This window comes from Branchiostoma lanceolatum, chromosome 10 (assembly GCF_035083965.1).
Source record: "Branchiostoma lanceolatum isolate klBraLanc5 chromosome 10, klBraLanc5.hap2, whole genome shotgun sequence".
In the NCBI taxonomy this organism is placed as follows: domain Eukaryota; kingdom Metazoa; phylum Chordata; class Leptocardii; order Amphioxiformes; family Branchiostomatidae; genus Branchiostoma; species Branchiostoma lanceolatum.
The window spans coordinates 11061841-11081839 of record NC_089731.1 but is presented as its reverse complement, the minus strand read 5'-3'; the positions used below and the strand labels follow the sequence as shown (position 1 = coordinate 11081839).

The following is a 19999-nucleotide window of genomic DNA, read 5'->3' as shown; positions in this document are numbered from 1 at the left end:
TTCAATTTGCTACTAATTGCATTATTTTGTAATACTTCTTCAGTTTGTGCTGTTGATATATTCCTGACAACAGAATACATGTACAGAGCTTCATTGTGAAACTTACAAAATAGTCAGTACTGAACCAGCTTCCCTGAAAGCTAGCAACATTTTTGGGACTCTAGATAAGAATAGAAGGTTAGCAAAATTTCTTTTACTCCACTACTCGGTTGCTCCTTCTCTTTCGTTGTTGGCTTCTTCGATAACTAGAGTCAACGCTAGGTCTGGTTTTCCGACAGAGACTAGAGCGTCCACGAGTATTCCAACGGTGGCGTTATCCGAAGATTGTTCTTTCCAGGTTCGGAGCATTTGATACACACACTCCGATAGTTTGAGCGGGAAATCGTGACTAAAGCAATCCAACTGTCCGTCGGTGAAGCCCAGAAGACGGCCAAGTTGCATCCAGGCGCCACCAATGTGGTCTGAGACGCCTTGGAGCTCTGATAAAGACACAGGTCGATGTCTTAACTCTGGCCGAGTCAGTTGATTCAATCGCGCATCTGTACCTGTGTGAAGAAAACAAAATGACACCTACAGGTGACGAAGGTAGCAGTACTATCCAAATGACAGAATATGTAAATTTTGAAACAATGATTGTGTAGAGAATGAGATACGTTTTATATTAGAATGCTCACTAGTTATACATAGACATGCGCAGATCCTTTGTAAGTTCCATACGACCAGACAAGAAATATGCGCATTTTACAAAGAACGAATTATTCACATATAACATGTCACCTAAAAACTACGACGTAATTGAAAAACTATGTAAATTTGTCTACATATGAAGAGACTTAGATTTGATTTAGATGGAATATGAGAATATTCCTTTCCTTTCCAATTATGTTACATGTACCTAATGCATTCAGCCTAAGTTGGGCATGAATATGCAATTAACTTCATTCTAATTCTCATTCTCACAGTTGTAGTGCATCTTTCAGGTGGTATGTTAAATTCTCACTTCATTTCACTAGCAGGTTACAACATTAATAGTACACTTACCGGTTTCACTGGTTCGTGACGTGAATCTTCTCAGCCTAGGTCGTGGAGGATGAAGTTGCTGATCATGACTGCTACCATGACCTACGGAAAGTACAGCTGAAAGCAAAGGATCTTGAGTCCGATCGTTGGCGGCGTTGTTGGCAGGAGGGCTTCTCTTGGCACGGTCTTCGGGCTGTGTGAGGACCATTGTGAAGGACTGCCTCCATGGAACTCCACTGTTGGTTGGAACGCCCGACTGTCGCCGTGGCCACCACCACTTTTTCGCCGCAATGGCAGAGCCAAACCCTACAGCTGGCAGGCAGCCAAAACACGAAGAAACATGAAATTCTGAACAAACGCATCTAGGCCTGGAACAGAGGTCGTTTTCAAACTACATGCTAGCATAGCATGCTAGACATAACGTTGTATCTATAACTTTATTGCGCAACAGTTATACAAGGTACAAAGTATGGCATCTACTGGTATTTAACTACAGTACTATAAGGCTAATATACCTGATACAAGAGTGTATCATGAGTATGGGATCCGAGAGCTTTTACAATAATTGGAAGAATTTATAACGTCTAGACATTCTTTGATGTATTTTCCTATGTATACAATGCAGGGTTTGTTACATGTCAATATGTATACAATGGAGGGTTTGTTTACTTTGTTACATGACAATATGTACTTAAATTTTCTATTTGTATGATGTTATACGTAAATGTTTATATATATCTCCTTACCTATGATAACAATGATGACGATCAGGGCGATCATAACGTAGATTCCAGGTCCCCACGTTAGAGTAGACCCGATGTGCGCCGTCATGTTGCTTGTGCCAGTCACGTTTTCATCTAAGATTAATGGAGATGCAGGTATTAAAACGGAACATATCTAATGGCCTGTGGCAATGACTAATAGAATAGCAGATGTGACTATTACTGGATATGTAGATCATCATCATCATATGTAGATACATAGTCTATCAGTCATAAATACCCTTACAATAACACCTTGCGAAGTCGTGGTTTTAAAGTCTGGCAATACTCACCGTTCATGGAAAGGGTGGTAAACATGTGTTCTGCTGATCCGAAGGGTTTGGTCATGGTTTGTGTCGCAACTAGATATATAGGAGAAAATAAATACATGTTTAGAACAAGGAGCAAGGTTAGCGAGTTGTCATTTTAGATCGTTCAATTTTCAGCTATCTACAAAAGAACGCATAGTTTTGATTATACACCATAGATGGAAGTCTCTATGCTTTGTGTTATAGTTTATATACATAGAATTCTAGAATGATCTCGTGTTCGAGATGCCTCGAGCACATTACAACAGCCTCATTATTCAGATGGGAACCTACTGGCTGTAATAATAGAACAACAAGGAGAACATCACGGGTAAAATAATTCTGGAGTTTCTTAAGATAAAGATCACCCCATCCTTCACATACAATAAACAACTAAACAACTTTCGCTCTTAAATCTCTTTACCAGTTGTCTTGATGCTTGTGCAGTTCCCACAAATGTTGTCCATGCGCCTGTTCCCCCTGCGTGTGACACAGAGCCCCGCCGCCCCACAGTCCGTGTGGTTCCTACACGGGGCTGAGCTGGACTCGATGTGGGAGAACGTTCCGGCCTTGCACCGTTGACATGCGGTGTTTCTCAAAGACGTCCCTAAAAACAAAACGTTGAAGTACGACAAGTTTTACACCCATTTCGATGATGCGACCGCAATGCGACCAAAGATTTCAAAGATCGCTGAACGAATTTCATAAATAAACGAGTCTTTACGTTTTGTGTATTTTGTATTATATGCTTTCAAATATTGCATCATATTCCAATATATGAAATCGAGGGTCACACAATCGCAATTCTCTAATGGGTCGCTGAACGGACGCTCAGCGATCGCCGCCTAGGGAAAATGGGGCTTTAGGGGAGTTGTTAGAAATGTAAGTGTGTACATGCCAACAACTAGTGATCAGTGCGTGCACATTAAATTGTGGGGTCCCATGAAACTAGCCTGGTATCCAAACCTATTGTATAGCTTCCGAGACTCGAGAGGTATAATAGGTTTAGATACCAGGCTACCATGAAACAGAGCCGTCCCGGGTTCGCTTTATAACAGCGCGTTTATATAAAAACTGATATATGCAAGACGAGACAGTACCTTTCCGCTTCACACCGTATCCTTTTGGACACTTTCGATGGGTGAAGCAGAACTCCCCTGACAGGAAAAACCCATCATCACATGCACATTGTCTGTCCGTGATAGGCGTGCACTCCAACACAACGTGTTGGTGCAACTGGGGATAAAACAACAACAAACACGTACTTGGGATGAGATGAACTTGAATGAACTGAACACCTTTTTGAAATCATCGGGTGTACTATCTCCCTGATATATCAAACTTTTCGTGTAGCCCTTTTGCATACCCCTTGATATCTTAAGCCCCCTTCACACTTGTGCGTATATACAAGTCCGCATGAGTTGTGCATTAACATGTTTTTGGTTTAGGTTAAGTTTGCAGTCAAGAAGTAATTTCTTTGGTTCGATAACTAGGCTGCACAACGTTAACGGTGGGTCAAAGTAGAATACAACTTCTTCCCCAAAAATGCGCAACTCATACGGACTTGAATACACGCACAAGTGTGATAGGATCCTTAGAAAACTCTAAAACTACTAGCTCCCTAAGTAGATGAAATAGCATGTTGAAAAATATTTTGTTGGTCATGATAACGTTTTGAATAACTCCCTGTGTTTGGGGATATAGAATCTCCTTACCTTGGTACAATCCGTACATCGGAAGCACTCCATGACGATGTTATGGTGTTCAGTATACTCGTTATCTCCACACACGCCGCACTGTGTTGGCGTTGTTTCCGTACATTCCTTGACCATGAACTCCCCAGGCCTACACTTGTCGCACAAGAGGTCTCCATGACGGAATTGTGTACTCTGAATGTCGTCTGCTGTTTCACTCCCAAAAACTTGAAATCCTAACATCAGAATCTGTGTATAAAAGCAATACATTTTTTTACAAGAACGAGTTTGACTACGATAAGAGCCCCAATGTCCCCAACGCAACGCTGTAGCAGGTAGTGCATCCGTAACAAGCCAAGAGTGTGACTATGACTCAGCAAGGAATTTCATTTTAGTCTATATATACATAGTTCCATCCCCGGCAAAGAAAATTGGCTGACCAAAATGCTATGTTCAGGGAACTTGGAACTACGTTTCGGACTGGAATGTGGGGTTTCCCATGAAATAGAACCGCACCCAAATTGCCCCGAGTACGCCGTGAAAAGGCGCACGTAGGAGAATTCTTACATAATGAATGACTCCAAGTCATGATCACGTGGATAGCTTATATATGCTCGTTTTACTTCTGGTACTAGAAGGACTAAAAAAAAAATTAATAGAATATTTCAAACCAATGCCTTCATGACGCGGGAAGAGTATCTGCAGGAGTCCTATCCCCTCTGTGTTTACTTTAAACGATGACTCAACGTGGTATTTGGCTGACCTCTGCCTCAACTCTCAGTTGACACAGGGTCACGACGAAAAGATACAATATCCACTTTTCGCTGCCCGAGCTGTGTTCTAGTGACTTTTCTTACTCCTCTTTTCTACGATATTTGTTCCTGTGACTATGGTTATGGTTTTTATCGCCATGATGGTGTGTTTTCTTAAGATCGTGTAAGTCACTGTATAATTTACAGGCACGTCACACGTTACGGTTGTATCCAGGATTTTTCCTCACTATGACCAAGAGGTTAGGTAACAGTTATACGTACAGGTTGTCTGGCTCTTAAACAACCCCACGTTATAAGAGTCGAGTAGAGTAGAATAGAGTGTCTTAAGCCTGAGAGTACAGCATGCAACAAGTTGCCATGTTCAAATCTAGAACGTACTAATTAACGTACAATTTGCCCACAAAAGATACTCACCGTGGCCAAAGCCGCCATGATCAGTATTCTCCACATTCCCTCCAACAGAACTCAATGTCTTGGCAACACGGAAACTGGTAATTTGTAGAGAAATCCAACTATTTGTGGCTACGATCGGACTAAGTTCAACCCGGTAGTAACGTTAGCGTTGCTCCGCGCCAAACTAAAAATCCCAACAGGAAACAGGGGTGCGAAACCTAATCCGGGTCATGGGGCACAAACGGGACAACCCACCTGTCAGCCAGTAACGTTACAGGTGTCATACTTTCTTACGACAGGTGCAAGAACACTAAAACATCCTTGACGCACATGCGACTTTGTGAAGAAAAATATCGCTGTGGTTACGGTAAAACCAACCAAGACATAGGTTCAATTTTGCCATTATAGACTTTGGAGCTGAAGCTGTCAACAACTAGCCTGAGTGCCAGCCTTTTTAGCTTCCGTCCGCTACCCTAGCTCCGCTGCGCTACCCAAGCTCCGCTGCCGGCGAGGAGCGGAGCTTGGGTAGCGTACGGAAGCTAAAAAGGCTGGCACTCAGGCTAGTCAACAACAATTGTTCTTCAGCTATCAATATACTTTTACTAGTTTATAGTGTGACTGTTTGTCATGATTTATCAGTGTCGACATTTTGCTACAATGATGTGTTTATGTGAAGTCCTTGTGGTGGCTTTTTATTAAAGTTGAGAGCATTGACAAGGGACTATTAGAAGTATGTATCCTATGTAGTCGATCTGTGACACGCCTTGGAGCATGCTAGCAAGGATCACACGCCAAACCGCAGTTTCGTTCTCGTTTTTTTTCTCGCGAGATCACGGCGCGAGACTAGACAGTGCTGTGTTGGACAAAATGGCGGAACGCAGGAAAAAGAAGCAGAGGGCTAAAGACGTAAGTAATCCTCGCATATTCTACCAGAATACAGCTTCATACGACATGACACTAACCCCTACAGATAGCTACAATTTCCCGGGATACTCTAACTCAAACATGAACTCGCACGTTTCTCCCTATGGCGTATGAGCGCCATTGTTTACCTATTCGTAATCAGCTGGTATGAAAGTGAAATAATTTTTGACTGCTGCATAATTTTCTGGAAGGAAAGTTCGATGCTCCAGATTTGAATTTTCCAGTTGAGTGCGTCTCTGTGCGATCTTCTAGTGACTGTAACGTCTGTGCAGTCACAGGGGATCAGTAGACACGCCATGGGAGGTGATAGCGTGGTCGGGTGTGAAATTGTGTTGACAATATTGCGCAAGTTTGTTACTGAATGGAGGTCATAGACTTTTGCCATATGTTTACGGACAGGGTCTGTTGTGTTGACATTCCGTGTCTTTGACTAAAATGAGCCAAAAAAGAGGTACAATCAGTACGTGAATATGTAGAAAACAGTCTAACCATGGGCAAGAAATACTGATTTTAGCAGAAAAATTGGTAAAAATGCCAAGAGCAGTCATCTTTATACTTTAATAATAGTAAATATTAGATATATCATCATCATCATCATCATCACCACGTTTCAGCGCATCACTTGAATATACATGATGTATAGGTAATGGAAATGACTCCGATGAGCACTCTCTTGTAGGTTGTCTGTGAAGGTGACATGGGGAAAGATTCTTGAACTTCAAACCCTTCTTTGTCTTTTGTATTGATACTAGTAGGCATCATATTTATCCTTTTAAGTTAAAGACCCTGAAATACCATTTCCTAGACCATCAATAGGATGATGGCACATTATGATCTATTTTAAAAGACCAATGGATTATCAACTTTTACGGCCATGGAATTCACCACTTTTAGTGGTGAGCTCTATGTTGGTAAAGACTAAAAGAGACTTCTGCTGTTGTTGCAAATTAATGAAATGTGGAGCATAATGATTTGAAATTCTTGATTGATAGAAAATGAGGTGACTGGTCTTGTCACAAATAATGTTACAGTTAGTAAGCAAGTCACTGCTATGATAAATGTAGGTTACTGTCCATGGTAGATGCTTTTGAATTGACACAAAAGTACTCTGCATTGTGGTAAAATCAAGGGAAAAAAATCACTTATTTATTTATTTCATCTTGAAACCCCTGAGTAGGTGTGATAGCTGATTTCCTAAGGTGAGGCAAGGAAATGCATTACAACCAAATAGGTTGTTTTATTGGCACAATATTATTTTTGAGTGACAGAAAGGGGGCATTGTCAGCAGACAATCAGTGAATGAGAAAAAAAGTTGATAATCAATTAACACAGTTCAACAAACACTGAAACAGTGCATGGGGCATGGATGCATGAACTATATATTATGGATACAATAAGGGCAAAGGTTAGCTGTTAAGTACCCACAATGGCTGTTAAATGTCCCCATTTCAACAATTCAAGATCCACAGACCACAATCTTCACATTACCCCTGGTAGTGAAGTTCACCATGAAAAGTGGTCAAATCTATGGCCTTGGAAGTCAACAATCCAATGTCTTTTATTATCTCCATGAAAAATGGAGATATAGTTTTGGGTGTGTCTGTGGTTTGTGTTTCCGGATTTTTTGTAGTCAGCATAACTCAAGAACCTCTGGTTATATTACTAGTACATTGTATGATATTTGGTATGTGGGTAGCTGATGGGTTGGGCCCCCTGGTATGTGACCTTCACATTTGTACCAATGTACCTGCGATGTGGTTGTGCAAAACGGCCCAATCTTCATTGAAGGTTCACATCTGAGTTGCAATCACAGGTCATAGTTACTCATCCACTTGAAGCCATGGCAATGTAGAATTATCATCAAAACGTCATAAAATTTCATGTTACGTTGATGAAGGTTAGACCTCCAGGTAATAAGATATGCGAGGTAACAGTTACTCAAGCAACTGGATAGATTTTGGAAATGGTCAGACGTTTCAGGTAGTATCCATTAGGTTCAACAGGTTTGAAAAAATACTATGAATTGATGTAAATTAAGTGAAGACAGTTTCATGTATCTTTTAAAATTATTCTGAACCAATCCAACAACAAAAGTTCAGTCAAAACAAAATTAACCAATAATACATGCATTGACTCAACATAAAGCATAACTTGAAACATAAATAACATGTGAAATACTGAACCAAAATACAAAAATAACTGAAGATTTCATGTTGTTTCTGCCGCTAGGTTGACTCTGATGGAGTTTCTAAAGAGGAGACGGCCGTTGGTAAATATCTGAGGTTCAACGTGCCGACCAAGAAAACCTCCATCATGAGGAACAATGTGGAGTATTTCACAGGTAAGCTCACCTGGGTAAACAATAGGGTTACTATAGTATCAGGAGGAGGAGCTAAATTCCTGGTTTCTTTTACTACAGTACTACTGTAGTACTACATCAGAAATTTGCTTACTTGGACAGAAAAAAAGGATCTACTACATCCTTCGGCAAAACTGAACGGCATGACATGAAACTGATGAAAAGGTATTTTTTAAGCTTGAAATAACAGATGTAACAACGAAAATAAATAACATTGGCTTGCAAACAATGAGTGGGACAGCAACAAATTTAAAGCTGGAGACTATAATATATAGACAGCCCTGTTTCAACCCCAACTTTTTTGTATCTTTAAAAATCTTTAACTTTTAAGGTATGGTTATTTAGAAGATGATACAATTATCAAGAGACACATTTTCCCCTTCCGCAGCCTCCAAAGCTGTGGATACTCTGCTGGACTCCAAGTGGGCAGAAGGGAAGGGGAAAGCTGAGGTGCTGTTCACTCACCGGGAGTCTGCTGTCAACTACTGTCAGAGGTAATAACGTCGTAGAACAGGCATCAATTTGACTGGTTAATTAGCCTGGTTTAACATTCTCTACCGAATATCTAATGAAGATATGCCCTTTTGTTGTTGCCCCATGATGTTGTAATTGTTACAAATGTCATATAATTGGATCTAAAAAGGTTGGTGGGTAGTTTGGGACTCAGACGGTAGCTTTTTTGGAATTCTATTTCTGTCATTTGCTGTTTTTGGACAGTGGTTGATATTCTGCACAATACTGTAAATGCATTTAATTTCGTGGGGATTTAATTTTGCAGTAGGGAGAAAATGGTGTGTTTGCGGTGGTTTTAAACAATAGTAGCACTACAGTCGTAGGTGGGCAAAAAATTTTGCATTGGTTTAAAACCATGAACATAAAATCACTGCAAACATTTCTGCATTTACAGTACTTACTCTGTATATATATTCTGACTTTCCTTGAATTAGAAACTTGTTAGATGGAACGTTAACACTTTTATGATACTATATAAATTTGGTATTTCTGTTTCTTTATACTTATAGACTTCTGGAAAAAGGGATGTTTTACCGAGCCAAGAAGATGGTGAAGAAGGAAGAAAAGAAGAAGAAAGAGGAGAAGAAGACTGAAGAGAAGAAGGAAGGAAAGAAGGAGAAGACCAAGGAAAAGGAGAAAGAAAAGGAGGGAGAGAAAGAGAAGGCAAAGGAGAAGCCAGAAGAAGAAGACACAGAAACTTCGGGAAAGAAGGTAATTTGTATGTTACCATGACTTCCCCTATCAGACCATGCCCTTGGATTAATGTAGATATGGGTTCAACAGTTGAAATAGGCCCAGGAATTGTTTGAAATGATTGTTAAAAATAATCCTCAACATTTCTGAATCCCCGAGAATATCTAGAAACTTCTTATACATAATGGAAGATTCTTTGGATGACCAGTGTCAAAATTCCTGCCACAACCGCATAGTTTGTTTCCTTGAACTGGAGAGTTGTTGTTCTTCCCAGTTATATTACTATGAAACACAAACAAACAGATCCTGTGCCCCCAGAAAAGTCAATTTGGATCCACTGCCTAAGGTTGTTTGACCCACAAATAAAAGACTAGAGAACAGCCTCCTGAAGAGCCCCTTTCCTGGTGACATGTAGTAGCCAGACATTGTTGATGTTGTGTGTTTTTTGTGCCCTCAGGAGGCAGTGGAGGAGCCTGCCAGTAGGGAGGAGGTGAGAATGACGGTTCAAAAATCTGGCAGAAACTCCTCCTACTCTGCCTACCCTCCTCACTTCCTACTATACACTCTGGGCACATATTGGGGAGGGGGGTGTGATAGTTCCAATATCTACAATCCCTACAAAATAAAATAAAGTAATGGAAAATCAGTGTAACTCAGGTGGCGTCCACACATAAATAGATAACAGTGTAACTGTAAACACAAACTCTATCTGCATTAGGCCCTACCAAAAATGGTGTGTTTCCCATTACAGCCCTGAAAACAATAGGGACGGTAGATAGGGATTCTCTTGGTTTTTTTCTCATATTTTCAACATGATTTATAATTGTACGGATATACATTGTACAAACACAAGTCTATTGATAAACTGAACAAAGAAGTACAATGTTTACTACACATTACTTTTTCAACTGTTCGAATCCTTAATCTTAACATAGAAAGTCTGTAAGAAAACTTGGACTCTATTTTAAATTTTTGTTACTCAGACATCAGACTGAAAAGTTTATGTCCCTGGCTAGAGATTGACAAAAAAAGGCTAGTGTCGGCAGATTTATGCTAGAGTCGGTAGGGTAACCGAAAACACAACATTTTTTTCCTAGGCCTTACAACAACAACAAAATGCAATCCCACAATGTTAAATTCTTTTTGAACACATTCCAATTGAAAATGCCAGAAGTTCCCTGTCTACTATACTGTAACAGTGGTAATCTGACCATGAAATGGAAAATAAGATGTCATGTTTTTCCAGGAGGGGGTAGAAGACACGCCCAGCGGTAAGAAGAAGAAGGAAGTGAAAAGGAAAATGAAGTTGGAATTCCACGAGGAACAGGTCTTCTTGGATGGAAACGAGGTTCGTGAGTTCATTGAATTTTAACTAAGAAATGCGTAAGAACACGAGAACAAGAATGAAAAAATTTTCCTGCGGAAATATTTTTGTATACAGACATCACACATTGGTTAAACTGTCACTGAAACGTCTTACTCTTTACATAATCTATCCAGTTGAGTAACTATTATCTTGTGTATCTTATCTGGATGTCTAACCTTCATCAACGTATGCACATGACTTCTTTGTCGTTATAGACATTGATCAGCAATACTAGTATACCATGATATTGGTTTATTGGTTAGATATACAAGTCACTTTCAAGCTTCAAGAGATCATGTAAATATTTGGTCTTTAGTGTGTAGTCTTTGTAAGATTATTTACTTATATAGGTTAGTTCTGAATGAATCTAACATGTATTGTTTGTACCCACAGCTGTATGTTTGGGTGTTCGACCCCATCCATCCAAAGACTTTTGCTCTGGGCCTGGCTCTGGGTAAGTACATGTAGCAGTAAATCATTACTATGTCCATTACTCTCCCTTCCTCTGGTGTGCCATAGGTTTCATACTTTTGGTAACCAAATGACAGAAACTAAAATTGTTATCACAGTCTATATCTATAAAAAATCCAGCAGAATGTCTCTATATAATAATGTATAATTTGACAGAGAAATGACAAACTTTTGGTTAGGGCTGTCTCCAGCTTTAATTTTTCCCAACCTCACTCATTCTTTGGAAGCCCATATTGTTAATGTCAATTGTTAAGTTCCTCATTTTAAGCTTTCAAAACTGTTTTTTCATCAGTTATGAAGTTCAGATTTTTTTGAAGGATGGGACGAAATATTGTCTGTCCTAACAAGGAAGTTTCTGTTCTGGGACGGAGGGACGGGTCCTGGAGACAGCCCTGCTTGTGGTACATTTGTTATAGCATTGTAAAAATCTGATTGAATTGTAGGAGTGACTGTAGGAGTTACAGAACAGTGTTAAAGGCACCCAGAGCATTTCAAGAGGCTTGAAAACTGGAAATATTCTAGTTGCTGTAATCTTTATGAAATTGACATTTAATGCCACTGTTTACCACATTTGCGTGCAGATTTTTTATCAAAAGTGCTCAAAAGTGGCACAAAAGTAAGCTACATGGTGATCTTTTAGTTTCACGCGCCTAGTGTAAATAGACCGATACCATAGCCCCGCCCACCTCCGTCAAAACATAGAAATGCAAAATCAAAACATAACAATGCAAATATTTGACAGACATGCAGTCACTCTCTCATTGGTCAAACCGCTAATTGTGATGGATAGTCAGGATCAGTCTATTAGGGCTTGGATTTTCTATCAGATCTCACTACACAACAACATCGTATCTTTGCTCCTTTAATGTCGATATGTAATGGTACAGTGTTATTAAAACTTACTATGTGTAGGAAGGACTAGAAATTGGAGTTTTCTGATTCAAGTTTCAAGCCTCATAAAATGCTCTGGATGCCTTTAATTAGAATTGTGTGTACTTGACTTTGTGTGTTTTGCGTGTTCCTGCATTAGTTGTTGCTGCTGTGGTCGTGGTGTTGTTCCCCTTGTGGCCGTACGAGGCACGACAAGGCGTGTACTATCTCAGTCTGGCCGCAGCGTTCTTCATCGGATTCATCCTGTTCTTGGCTGTCGGTAAGTCACACTTTCACGATACAAGTAGTTCCACTCTTCTTCTAGCAATCAACCTACATGTGGCATCTTATGAGTCAACGAATAAACTAATCACTAAATCAATTATTTAGCTAGCAAATTGGTTGGAAGCCAATTAATTAACTTGATAAGTTGATAGTAGAGAGGCTGGCCTAGAGGTTTAAACCTCAGACTTCTTATCAGCATGACATGTGCATGTGTAATACTAGTTATGACCTTTGTCAACTCCTATGCTATTGTCAGTGTAGATGAAATATTTGAAAGGACTTAGTCTTTACCCTTTTAAGTTCTCTAGTTTGTAAGCATAAAGGGTTGTTGTCTACTGCATTGGGACAACTATGTTTAAAAAAAAGAGCAATTAGAGCATTTACGTTCCTTTGGCTTGTTATAGTTTATAACTTGTTTTTAAACAACAACGTTCCTTCCCAGCTCCTTTTTTCCTATGAAGAATGTTTCACGTTTTTACAATTGTTATGTTTCTGTGTTTTTTTTGTCCAGTTCGTCTGATCCTGTTCTGCCTGATCTGGGCGGGGACAGGAGGACATCACCACTTCTGGTTCCTCCCCAACCTCACGGCAGACGTCGGCTTCCTGGACTCCTTCAGACCGCTCTACCTGTACGAGTACAAGGGACCAGACAAGGACAAGAAGGACGACCAGAAAGACTCAGAGGAAACGGAGGAACAGGGAGACAGGGACGACGAACACGTGGAAGAGGTGGAAAGAAAAGAAGACGAAGAGGAAACAACGGAAAAGGGAGAGAAGGCCGAATCTCCCAAAGACCAGGACGAATCAGGGTCTGAAAAAGACGCAAACGACGAATCAGAAGAAGACGACCAAGACGAAGGAAGCGATGACGAAGACGGGTCTGAGAGTGAAGACCAGGAAGCGGAAGAAGATGGGAATGGGGGAGGGAGTGATACCGCTAACGGTGACAACGGGTTTGAGGTTATAAAGAAGGAAGAGTTGGAAGTGGAGGGGCTAGGGGACAAGGGGCAAGGGGACATCACGCAAACGCAGGACTGAACACACACGATCGGATCACTCAACTTGTACAGTACACATAGCTCTCAACAGGTTAGCAATACAGGGGGATAGGAAATAGACATGCTTATCTCTCATGTTCAGATGTAAACTAAGTGTACTTTGGCACACCTATTTAAAAATTGGCCAACATCTAGAATGCAAGCTTTTTTTGATTCCTGTGTCTGGCTGTAAAAGTGCTCATTGACAGCCACATGGACAACTTAATCTCTTACTTATGCAGATACAAGTTATAGGTTCATAAGCTGTACAAAGCGGTAGTTGTAATTTGGTGCCTATAGACCTTGGACAACAACATAATGTGTTGGACATGGACATGCGTATGTACTGCTAACAAATAGAACCACCTGTCCCAGTATACTACATTTACAATTTCAAGGATAGCATTGCTTTTAGCCTTAGGGAGTTGTACGTACCATTGGCTTCTTTGCCATTACATAAATATCTATAAGCTTGCAGTTGTCTCTCTTTCCAAATCTAATCATCCCAAGGTGATAGAGACCCATACGGCATTTTGATTTGCTGTAGAGCTTGAAAATGTGTTGTAAAAAAAAGAAATATCATTCCCTGTATGAGAATGTTGCCATAGACTTTCATTTGGAGTTATATTAGCCATGTTCTGCTATATTCATATAGCACTGTATTTATGACCTTGTAATTGTTATTGTTATAATTTTGATAGTTTAATGATGGCCATGCTCTGTAACATCACTCACAGATAGTTTGATGTTAATAACTCAGTTAACTTGCCAAAGCTTGGTTAATGATTGGTTAATGTACAATATTAACTGACATTGCTTAGTATTATGTTACGTTTACACCCAAATATAAGCAAAGGTATTTAATGATTACAGCAATATTAACGACAAGTGAAGTCCATTGTATGAATGTTTGGAAGGAAATACCTTATAGTTGCATGTATAGAAGTGTGGTATATCTTATTACTGCTCAAGGAAAAGTCAGAATAAGAAACTGTTCTTTCTAAATTTTAAAGAGACTAAAGTTCTACTACATTCCAACATAACTGGATAGGGGGTTGACCAATGTGTATTTTCCAACAGGTTACAAAAAGAAAAGCATATTTAATGTTTGTTGTTCATAAGCTAAGCAACATCATACCCAGTGGCAATGTACATTTTATTGCATAAGATATAGAATGTATGATATGAAATAAACCTTCACCCGCTGTCTTCCAATATGTGCATACTATCAAATGCTAAAAACTTGCCAGCAAAAAGAAAAAAGTCTTTTTGTGTACAATGACTTCTGTTTAACTTCTATTTACTTCTAAAGAAGTAGTAAGTGAGGGGGTTGTGTGTTTGAAACAGTTGCCAGAAAGTATCTTGTACAAGAGAGGTGAACCTATGGTGTTCTATTGTGTGTAGATTGGTCAGGTGGTGTTTCTGAATGGTTGAAATCTATATGTTCCTAAAGGTTGAAGTCTGTAGTCTGAATGGCAACATGCCATACTTGTAAATATCGCTACAATCATATGTCTTGAAGGGCAATTTCTTTCAGAAACTATATCTTCACCCTGTTGTTTCAGAACAGCTGTCTCTACATTATCTATTTCCCCATCCCAGGATATTCCTTTGGAGATGAAAGTTGAGGAGTTTTCAGGAATGCTTTGTTCCAAGTAATTTGACATGTTTTTTGAAAGTTCGTTAAGAGACAGTGTTCAGAGATACTTCGGCAAACAATTTTTCCTCACCCATTGTCCCAGAGGTGTTCAAATCAATGAATAGATACCCCCTGGACTTCATTTCATTGATGTACATGAAATACATGCATCGCTTTAACTGCATTGGTGCTACCTTTTGCACATTCCCAAAATACATATTCTCCCCCTATTTTGTTTGCAACATTGCATATACCCTGTCAAAAGAGTAGCTTCATTCTTCGATTAACATAAAAGAGTCCTCAATGTCAAAGATATTTCTATTTCTCCTTTTTTGTTTCAAAGTTAATAGCATTACATGTACATTTTCTGGCAAAAGTTAAGTTATTTCTCTTCCTTAAAACAGCATCATAGGGTTTATTTACAGGTCAGAAAGTAGTAACCTTAAGTATATCATTATTCACGATATTGTAGAAGTTGCCATTAAATCTTATGTGTTTGGAAGAGAAAGTAAAGACAACGTTTCTGTCTTATTTGTAGTCTTGGAATGACTTAGCTCATCAACAAATAGATGATACAAGATGTTTTGCATCATGAACGAAAAAAAAGTTACTTTTGAAGTGATTTTTGCATGCAAGGCCAGAAAGGGATTAATGGCCCACAGAATGAAGGAACTCTGAACAGGTTGGACATGAAATGCCAGCTTAATTCCACATATTAGCACAGACCTCCACATAGTGCACGCTATCCTCAAATCTCCCAATCACACCTCATTTTATGAATTAGAGTTCCAGGAACACATTATCTTCGCCAAATAATCAAGGCTTGTTATGGAGAGTGATTAATATCTGCATGCTTTAATATGCTGCAAACTTGATCATACACCATGCCGTTTGGAGGGGGGGCAGTCTAAATAGAGTCAAAAATCATTTGGTGGTACAGGACTAGTATACGTATCTAGTGTGCTGATATATGTTAAAACTGGTAATGAAAGATATGGGTATGTTGATACTATATGGGCCACAAAGGTTTGATATTGCAGTGTCGTATTGAAAGTGATGATGAAATGGCAGAGCTGCAGAACGCCAGGCAACATTTCCTTCGGTGTGTAGTAAGATAGGAAGCCATAAAAGCTAGGTGTTGCCACCAAAGTTACCTTTATTGCATAGTTTTCCTACTTCTAGATCTCTCCGCTCAACAATAGAAAATATGTGGGCTGCAATCGGGGCAATCGACGCTCTTTCCCTTTGGGTGTCAAGAGCACCACTATGCGGATTACGAAATAATGGCACATGAGTAACGTTGGCAATACGGTTTTACTTTAGATATTTAAGAGCGACTTCTAGCAGTCAATAACATAAATGCAACACATTGACTAGCGCTTCATAGTAGATGCACATTGATTGGTCAGGACATTCTACATTGACCAATCAGCATACAACAGTGTCTGATGTGCGGTAATGTCGATAGTATTATCCGTATTTATACCAAGAAAAACCAATCAGCATTCACATGACCTTGAGACCGCACAACACAGTATGTATTCGCCACTGAGCGGTAACAAAAATAGTTCGACCGAAATCTTTGAACCGTTTGTAAAAACTTAAACGTGAAAGCCAGGGAGACATTGAATTTAATGCCTGATAGTATAAGAACTCGGCTTTTAGATCGTACGAATAAGATGACAAAGTTTGGCCAGTCGGCGTACAAATAGGCGGCACTTTACAGCTGACTGCTGGGGTGAGCCGGCAGAGGGCGTCAGGATGTAAAAGAACTATATTTTGTTCGTTTATTGTTAATTTTTTTATTGTAACCTCAAATTCAGCATATGGATTTGTCATGCCTCTCTACTACGGGGTACCCCACTATAGTTTTTCGCGTCTGTGTTGTCACTTTGTGGTCCTTAACTATAGAAATCACCTTAAGCGAAAAACTGCGTTCTGCTGCCTTGACAAGTCTAGTTGCAGTACATTGACCAATCAGCATACACCATTGTCTGATGTGCGGTAATATCGATAGTATTATCCGTATATACCAAGAAAACCAATCAGCATTCACATGGCCCTGATACCGCACAACACAGTATGTATCCGCGACTGAGTTGTAAAAGAAATGGTACGACCGAAATCTTTGAACTGTAGGTGAAAACTTTAACGTGAAGGCCAGCGAGGCATAAAATTGACTGTACGGTAGTATAATAAGTCGGCTTTTAGATCGTACGAATAAGATTATGAAGTTTGGCCAGTCGGCGTACAAATAGGCGGACCTTTACAGCTATCTGCTGGGGTAAGCCGGTAGAGGGCGTCAGGATGTAACAACTATAACTTTTTGTATGTTGAATATCATTGTTTCGATTTTAACCTCAGATTCAGCATATTGATTTGTCTCGCTTCTCTAGTTTTATTCGCGTCTGTGTCCGTCACTTTGTGGTCCTGAACTATAGAAATCGCATTACCATATATTACCATAGCATTCACCGTTGCATTCACACGGTGAAAAAGTTGGTATATTTCTTGACAATCAGACAAAAACTGTTGCATTTGTTCAACGTGCTATTGTTACACTAATTACGATTGAAATTATGACGAATAGCCCTTCAGAAAGTGACAATTTACAGGAAATTACCATTGATAAGATACAAAGAAAACATATCATCCATAACCCAATATCCCATTGCTTTTTTTTTTGGCAAAATTTCTTGTGTAATTCTTGCTTTTACATGGTCGCAGTTCCAAGTTCAAGGTCAAATATACATACAAAATTCAAACCCCTTTGCGAGTCTTTTGTGATTTCCCCATTCCCGAAAAGGTCGACATTTGGCAATTTGACGGTCTCCTTTGTCACTTTTCTGGATACGGCCGGGAGCGGTACTGCAGATAAGGCTCCAATAGGGTATATACTCCCGTCTTATAAAATACGAAAATATCTAAGGCATTACGCTTAGACCATCTAAAAGCTCGACCAAACAGGTCTGAAAGTCTTCAAATAGATGTAGGATGACATGTAAGACTTTTGAAATCACGCGTCTCCATACAGGACCGATTTTTAGATACGGCGGATGGAGCTCATATCACGCCTATCGAAGCGCCTCCTATATCCATACATATTTCAAGTTTAGTCCATAATTAGTGGGTTAAGGGTTAAGGGAATATGTGAACTGCATCCACTTTCCCTAAAGTAACTTGGCCTTGTTAACTAAATTAAACTCACCCGCTGTTCACCCGCTGTTATGAATAAAATGACAGAGAACTGGACATCAGACCAGCGAATGATATCACAGACAATAGCCTTCAAACTATACGTTAGTCGTACAGACAGGCTTGCTTAAAAGGGTGCACATGTTGGTATAGAATGGTATATTTAACATGTTATGACGTTTTTTGTTTTTTTATCAAATCATGTCTGACGTGTTTTTTCTTTATATAAACAGGTAATTTCCATATACAATTTTCAGTAGGATAGAGCCTATCTATAGTTTACATGTACAGTATGTCCTTCTCATATCATTCTAGGGTCTAGTGGTCAGATATTTATCATATAAATAGCGGATGAACAGTCAAGCCAAAACCAAAGTTATCGTAGAAAAAAAGGATAAGATCTCCAAGCAGATGTTGGGATGAAAGATCGTAATATTTTCTGAGAGACGGCCGGGCTTCTCTGACAGTCCCTGACCCCATATGAGTAGATGAATAGTTGATTTAACGGCAAAAGTTCTTGGGGGAAGCGAATGATGTCCACACATACCCTAAAGTTACTCATTACGGACTAGACTTGATGTGGACATGAATATAGGCGGCGCTTCCGCGGACATGACATGAGCTCCACCCACGTAATTAGGAATCGTTCCTTTCTATGCCAGCGCGTGTTTTGAACAGTCTTGCATGTCATTCTAAATGTGTGTAAATACTTCCAGACCTGTTTGGCCATGTGCTCACTGACTTTAAGCCTAATACCTTGGATATTTTCGCATGTCATGAGACGGGAGTATGTACCCTATTGGAGCCTTTTTTGCAGTACCGCTCCCGGCCGTATTAAGAAAATTGACAAAGGAGACCGTCAAATTGCCAAATTTCGACCTTTTCGGGAATGGGGAAATCGCGAAAGGCTCGCAAAGGGGTTTGAAGTTTTGAGGCTTTTTTGACCTTGAACTTGAAACTGCGACTATGTTAAACCAGGTATTGAGATATTTTAGACATTTCTCCGAAAATACAATGGGATATTAGGTCATAAACTATATGTCTCTCTCGCATTTCACCAATAGAAGTAGTCAAGTCTTTATTACCAGTAAATCAATACTTTCTAATGGACTACCAGATCCAAGTGTCTATCGTACGCGTAATTTATGAGACAAGAAGACATTGAACAAATAGAGCGGTGTTTATGTCTGTTTATCGATCAACAGATCCAATTACCATGAAAAATGCTGTAAGGTGTTTGGATTACTTCAAGATATCACTGAAAATGCCATGGTTGTGATTATCATAATCTATTCATCTAGATAGAGCTGATAGCTAAAGCAGGTACATGAAACTTTTTTTTCGGGAAAATGGATTCAATACGCAATTTATATTACTTTTCGATATACTGGTGCCATAGAAAACATTGCAGTTTATCAATTTTGCTGATGTTGTGCTGATGTTTGATAAACAGGGCACCATATTGACCACGGACAAAACGGACATAGTAAGGGGCCTTATAGGGCTACTCCAAACCATGAGTGGGTAATTCTTGGGTATCTTGTTCTAAGAGAATGTCAGCTACCAAATGTGTTAAACGCACAGTAAGTCTGACAAGAAGACTTGGCTTGATGTGGTTGGCTTGTCAGGTCGATTCCTTTTTTAATATACACTATTTACGTTCTTAAAAGAACGTAAATAGTGTATATTAAAGCGCTG

General features: G+C 39.6%; 2 protein-coding genes across 3 annotated transcripts; one reads left to right on the top strand and one right to left on the bottom strand.

The window, feature by feature from the left end:
* LOC136442948 (tumor necrosis factor receptor superfamily member 16-like) lies at nucleotides 1-5172 on the bottom strand. The gene is made up of 8 exons (XM_066439990.1): nucleotides 4971-5172; nucleotides 3805-4032; nucleotides 3124-3325; nucleotides 2514-2696; nucleotides 2075-2143; nucleotides 1767-1877; nucleotides 1042-1332; nucleotides 1-545 (listed from the first exon to the last, which is right to left on the bottom strand). Exons 1-8 carry the CDS (start codon nucleotides 5004-5006, stop codon nucleotides 202-204), a joined length of 1464 nt encoding a protein of 487 aa, XP_066296087.1. The 5' UTR covers nucleotides 5007-5172; the 3' UTR covers nucleotides 1-201.
* A 598-nt stretch (nucleotides 5173-5770) lies between these two features.
* On the top strand, nucleotides 5771-14682 carry LOC136443170 (translocation protein SEC62-like). 2 transcript variants are annotated; one of them, XM_066440306.1, is made up of 9 exons: nucleotides 5771-5855; nucleotides 8103-8214; nucleotides 8621-8726; nucleotides 9255-9456; nucleotides 9896-9928; nucleotides 10685-10786; nucleotides 11198-11258; nucleotides 12306-12425; nucleotides 12942-14682. In XM_066440306.1, the coding sequence occupies exons 1-9, from the start codon at nucleotides 5817-5819 to the stop codon at nucleotides 13466-13468; spliced, it is 1302 nt and encodes a 433-aa protein (XP_066296403.1). In that variant the 5' UTR covers nucleotides 5771-5816; the 3' UTR covers nucleotides 13469-14682. The 2 variants fall into 2 exon arrangements, with proteins under 2 accessions (XP_066296403.1, XP_066296404.1); XM_066440307.1 differs by lacking the exon at nucleotides 9896-9928.
* The last annotated feature ends 5317 nt before the right edge of the window (nucleotides 14683-19999 follow it).

What these genes read in the sequence shown, in the direction of transcription:
- LOC136443170 (XM_066440306.1), top strand. Translation starts at nt 5,817, where the DNA reads ATGGCGGAACGCAGGAAAAAGAAGCAGAGGGCTAAAGAC. An exon ending in TCTTCTTGGATGGAAACGAG is followed by an intron (nt 10,787 to 11,197) that starts GTTCGTGAGTTC and finishes TTGTACCCACAG; the next exon opens with CTGTATGTTTGGGTGTTCGA. An exon ending in TGCTCTGGGCCTGGCTCTGG is followed by an intron (nt 11,259 to 12,305) that starts GTAAGTACATGT and finishes TTCCTGCATTAG; the next exon opens with TTGTTGCTGCTGTGGTCGTG.
- LOC136442948 (XM_066439990.1), bottom strand. Translation starts at nt 5,006, where the DNA reads ATGTGGAGAATACTGATCATGGCGGCTTTGGCCACG. An exon ending in TACCACCCTTTCCATGAACG is followed by an intron (nt 1,878 to 2,074) that starts GTGAGTATTGCC and finishes CATTAATCTTAG; the next exon opens with ATGAAAACGTGACTGGCACA. An exon ending in GTCACGAACCAGTGAAACCG is followed by an intron (nt 546 to 1,041) that starts GTAAGTGTACTA and finishes TTCTTCACACAG; the next exon opens with GTACAGATGCGCGATTGAAT.